The 5459-nt window shown below is 63.8% G+C and overlaps 1 protein-coding gene across 3 annotated transcripts in view; it reads left to right on the forward strand.

Annotated features, from left to right (window-relative positions):
* The window catches only part of NFIC (nuclear factor I C), a 149022-nt gene that overhangs the window by 116926 nt on the left and 26637 nt on the right, over positions 1–5459 (forward strand). For all 3 annotated transcript variants that reach the window (XM_026654916.2, XM_026654917.2, XM_026654915.2), the window contains exons 7-8: positions 1568–1690; positions 2479–2663. In XM_026654916.2, coding sequence (XP_026510701.1) covers positions 1568–1690; positions 2479–2663 — 308 coding nt within the window. The remainder of the gene's footprint in view (positions 1–1567; positions 1691–2478; positions 2664–5459) is intronic.

Below are 5459 nucleotides of genomic sequence, written 5' to 3' on the forward strand. Positions count from 1 at the left end.
CTGTATGGCCCTGCCCCCGCCTGCCCTGGGCCTGGATTCCCCTACCTTGAGTATTTTCCCAGCCGCTGCCTGGCCTGGGCTTGTATTTGCTCTGTTCCTGGTTGTGTGACGATGGCCTCAGCTGTTCCTGTGGGCAGAGCGCTGGTGCCGTGCTCTGTGCCCTGCCGAGCGGGAGGTTCCCCGTGGCAGCCTGGGCCCTGCGTGGCTGGCAGGGACGGGACGGGATGGGAGGAACCTGCAGGAGACGCGGCTCACGCGGCAGGTGATGGGTTTCGGTGACTGGGGCCTGGAGGGGACAGGACGAGGTTTGGGTGGGTGGCTTGTGCAGTTCGCCTGCTGTGTGCCCCTCCCCCCAGCTCTCTCAGGTCCGGCCCCGCTGGGCCATTCGCCCTGAGGGGGGAGAAGCGGGTCGGAAACACGGAACTGGAGCCATGTGCAGTGGGGTGAGGCTGCCCAATGGGGAAGGGAGAGACGCCTGCACACATGGGGATGGACACTCCTGCCAGCACATGTATACCAACGTGTACACACGCACATGCACACGCATGTGCAAACACGCCTACCCTTGTGTATACACACACCAGCTCACACACACCCCTGCATACCCATATGTCCACTCACATACACATGAATACCCCTGCGCATAAACATACCCACCCTGCTGCACACCCACGTGTATATGCACACTTGTGCACTCGCACACACATGTGCACACATAAATACGTCACTTAGACACCCTGTGAGCCAAGCAGTCGAGCCAGGGAACGTGACCCACTTCATAAGCTCCTGCCCATCCCTCTGTCGCTACCTAATTAACGAGAGCAAATTAGTGGCTGTGACAGGGCCTCAGGAGAGTCTCTGGGTTCTGTGCCCCCTGCTGGCTCTGCGCGGCAATAACCCAGCCGTACTGTGTCTCTGCCAATGACACCCAGCCCAGCAGCCGGTTAACGCCGGGCACGCGAGAGCCCTTCCGTAGCCGTAGGCGCCGAGCTGCACACCATGCAAACCCTCTCCTAGGAGTGCCAAGCGTAGCCCCTTCCTCAGTGTCTGGGACTGGGCGACAGGGGATGGATCACTTGACAATTGCCCTGTTCTGTTCACTCCTTCTGGGGCACCTGGCATTGGCCACTGTCGGCAGACAGGATACTGGGCTAGACGGACCTTTAGTCTGACCCAGTGTGGCCGCTTTTATGTTTGCTCCCCCAGGCTCAGTCGCTGGAGGGTTCCCCCCACTCACTCCCCCCAATCACAGTGGTGATTTCACTGGACTGTCAGCGTCTTGAGCCGGGGCCGGAGTGAATCTGTTAATTGGCCGTCTCCTCTGGCCTCCGGCCTCTGAGCCTAGCACTTCAGGGGAGTCATGTGCCTGGTGGGAGGGGGAACCCTTCCTGACCCTGGGGGTCAGATTCTGCCCTGACGCCTGACACTGAATGGTGCTTCTGATGGACTCTGCTGTGGATTTCATTTGCGGGCCTTTTAAACGCCGCCCCTTAGCACCGTTGTGGACCAGAGCGGCGGGGGGCAGACCCTTAATGGCTCCACTTCTGCTTTTCTCACGGCTCACTAGGCATCTCCCCCGTGAAAAAGACGGAGATCGACAAATCGCCCTTCAACAGCCCGTCGCCCCAGGACTCCTCCCCGAGGTTGAGCTTCACCCAGCATCACCGTCCGGTCATCGCCGTGCACAGCGGTGAGTCTGGCTCTGCGGGGGGCCAGGCCCCCCAAAGCATGGGGGGGGTTCCTTTGTCATTCACAGCCCGGGAAGGGGTGCTGGGCAGGGGGACCTGGGGGAGGGGCTGCACTAATGCATGCGTGGCTTGTATCATTTCTGCTGCGCCCACAGCCTGCCAGGCACCCTGCAGGCAAAGGCCCGGCCCTGAAGAGTTTGCAAGGGAGAGCCGCCAGCTACAGTCTGGCAGGGTCTGCGTGACCGGGGTCGGGGCAGAAAGAACCCAGCTCGGTTTTCAGCCCAGCATACCTTGGGCTTGTGGGCTGGGCCCTGTGTGAGTGGGGGTGGGGAGGGCGGTTTCTCGGAGCGGGACTGGTTTGCAAATGGCAATGCTCAGCACCACTCGTCTGCAAAATGCTTCACCAGCATCAGCTGATTCCTCCGCGCACCTTCCCCCTGGCCCCAGAGGCAGGTAAGGATCGGGGTCCCCATCCGCAGATGGGGGAAACTGGGTGTGAGGTTCAGTGACTTGCCCAAGGCCATAGAGGGGCCTCGGGGTCAGAGGCAGAGTGAGGGCTCAGGAATCCCTGGCTCCTGGCCCCCACCGCGACGCCCCGAGTGCGGTGCGATATGCAGTCATGGATGTAAGGCAGCTGGGCCGTGTGGGGCTGCCGCCCGAGCCGCCGTTAAGGGGGCGCTGGAACCAGAGTGGAGTGCCCGTGGGGCAGGAGGGGTGCTGGGGCGCTGCCTGGCCCGGAACTCTGAATGAAGGCCGCCCCGGTCATCTCTTTGTCTCTCTCCCGCTCTAGGTATCGCTCGAAGCCCACACCCTTCATCTACTCTGCATTTCCCCACCACCTCGATCCTCCCCCAGGCGGCCTCCACCTACTTCCCCCACACGGCCATACGGTACCCGCCTCATCTCAACCCGCAGGACCCTCTGAAAGATCTCGTCTCACTGGCCTGCGACCCGTCCAATCAGCAGCCTGGACCGGTAAGGAGCTGCCTAGGCAGCCCCCCACCGCTCCCCCACCCTGGGGTCCTGTGTTGGGGAGAGTCCCACAGGGCTGATGCAACCTGGCTCCTGCCAGACCGGCCCGGCACGTCCCTCACCATCAGAGACCTGTGAGCTGGGGACTGCTTGCCCCATGCCCGCACCCCTGCATGCTGTCGCCTGCCCGAGGCACCCCGAGCTCGGACACTGCACCGAGCGGCACTGTCGAAGCTAGATTAGATAGACGGGGTTTCTCTGGGCTCCCTCGGGGTGAAATCCCCCCCACACACACACACGCCTGTGCACTGCTCACACCCAGACTTCGGGACTTGGCTGGGGCGCAGGCCTGTGGCTGGCCCCTCCGCAGCGGAGAGACGCCGACACTTTGCCCCGGGAGAACATCCCATCCCGGGTGCAGCCCACCTGCAGGTAGGAGCAGCTCTGCTTTTCCATTCCCCCCTCCCCCCCCCGAGTCGTTTTCCTGTCCCTGAGGCGTTCGCTGAGAGCAGGGGGTTCATTCTCTGGCCCAGGCCAAACCCCCAAGAACATGGTTTGATTATTATTTTTAAATACCAATTAGTATCTTTTCCTCTTTCGTTTGACTGCGAAGCGGGCCGGGGAAGGGGTGGTGCTGGCCTGGGGCCAGCCCCTGCTGCGTGGGAAAGCCCCGAGCCACCACACCCTGCCAGGACTGAGAACCAGGAAGTGAAACTGAGCCCGTGCAGCCAGGCTGGGGCAGAAAGGAAGTTAGCTCGGTTAGTAGTGCTGGAAGGGGCTCGGACACAGGGAGGGACCGGCCATTTCTCGCTCTAGAGCGTCCTTTGAAGTATAACAAATGATTTTCAAAAGCTAAGGCCCAAATCCATTGCGAGAGCAGAGGGGTTTCCTGCCCCACGGACCCATGAACTGTCTGTCCCCCAGGGCATATGCGGATGACAAACCCCCCCCCACTTGACCTGTGCTGCCAGGTCCTTCCCGACCCCCCAACTTGTTCCATGCCAGGCACCTGTGGATGTGCTGTTCCCTTGCCCCAGGCCCTGTTAGTGCTGCCTGGTCACCTGGGAGTGGGGGGGGTATCTTCTCTCTGTGTCGCCTTCTGCTATGAAACCTCCTCCTTGGCTTCTGCTCTGGCCCCCTCCCTGCCCCACTGCAGCACCCTGGACAGTTCCAGCAGCGCAGGAGCAGGTCAGGACTCATCCACCTGCTGCTGAAACAGCCCGGGCCCCCCAGCCAGGACTAGAACCCCGGCCTGCCGCTCCCACGCCGAGGGAGCGCTCGCCAAGTGGCACTAGGAGTAGGTCCCGTATCCTGTCTCCCACATACATGCCCCTGCCGCTCTCCGGACTTGCCTGTGGGTTCTCCTCGCTCCCAGCACTGACTCCTGGCTGCCCCTTCCTCCCCGCCCCCAGCTGGCCCTTCGCCCAGGGGAGGCAGTCTGCTGGGCACAGTTCAGGCTCTGCTCCTCACCCCAGCACATCACGCCGTTGGGTTTTTCTGGAGGACCCCTGGGGGCTGTGGGTTAATTTCACCCCCGCCCAGGGAAAGGGGGCCACAGGCAGACTGTGCTCCACAGCCCTCCAGCTCACAGCCCCCTCACAGGCAGCCTCCGGGCCAGGAGGCCAGTGGCACAGCCAGAATCCTGCCCTCGCCCCAGTGTGGCAGCTTCTCCCGCTGGTGGCTGGGCCCTGGCGCGGCGGCTGCGGGGACGTGACCCCCATGCTCAGGGCCGGCTGGAGAGGCAGAGCCCCCACCGGGCAGGTCTCGGAGCCTCTGAAAGCCGCAGAGCGGGATGGAGGGGAAGGAGGCAGCTCCACAGCTTTTGAAGCCTTCAGCTGGGCCCCTGCACCCTAGCGCGGGCCCCCCAGCCCCAGGGTTTGATGGAGCAGCGATTGCTTCCCAGCTGGCTCTGGGCCACCTCGGCTGGGCGCCCCTCCCCACTGGGGGCGGGTTCAAAGGGCTCCCTGCCACGGGGCTGACGGGGAGGGGTGCCGCCCCCTCACTCTCTTCCGCTTCCCCCTCCGGATTCAGAGGGCAATTTGGTCAATGTTTGGGAGTCTAAACTGGGACCCCCAGGCTCTGCCGATGCCCCTCAATCCCGCCCCGCCACCCCCTGCTGGTCCAGTCCTGCGCCCCCAGGCTCTGCCGATGCCCCTCAGTCCCGCCCCGCAGCCCCCTGCAACCCCGTCCCTGCCGTTCAGTCACAAGCCCAGCTGGCCGGATCGCGCAATGGCTGATCTGGGTAGCTGGGAGCTAGTTGCACTGAAAGCCGAGGAGGGTGCATCTCGTGGGACATGCTCACTGTCAGCCACTTAGAAGATCCCCAGCTCCCCCCTCGCCTGCCAGGGCACTGAGAGCGGGCACTGCAGGAGGCGGGCACAGGCGGGCACTGAGAGCAGGCACTGTGGGAGGCAGGTGCTGAGAGCGGGCACTGAGAGTGGGCACTGCGGGAGGCGGGGAGTAGGGAGGCACTGAGAGCGGGCACTGCAGGAGGTGAGCGCAGGCGGGTGCTGAGAGCAGGCACTGTGGGAGGCGGGTACTGAGAGCGAGAACTGCGGGAGGCAGGCACAGGTGGGTGCTGAGAGCGGGCACTGGAGGAGGTGGGCGCTCAGAGTGGGCACTGAGAGCGGGCACTGCAGGAGGTGGGCACCGGCGAGCACTGAGATCGGGCACTGCAGGAGGCGGGCACAGGCTGGCACTGAGAGCAGGCACTGCGGGAGGCAGGTGCTGAGAGCAGGCACTGAGAGTGGGCACTGCGGGAGGCGGGGAGTAGGCAGGCACTGAGAGCGGGCACTGCAG

The sequence above is a fragment of the Terrapene carolina genome, unplaced genomic scaffold, assembly GCF_002925995.2.
Source record: "Terrapene carolina triunguis isolate 2854851 unplaced genomic scaffold, T_m_triunguis-2.0 Scaffold194, whole genome shotgun sequence".
Taxonomy (NCBI): domain Eukaryota; kingdom Metazoa; phylum Chordata; order Testudines; family Emydidae; genus Terrapene; species Terrapene triunguis.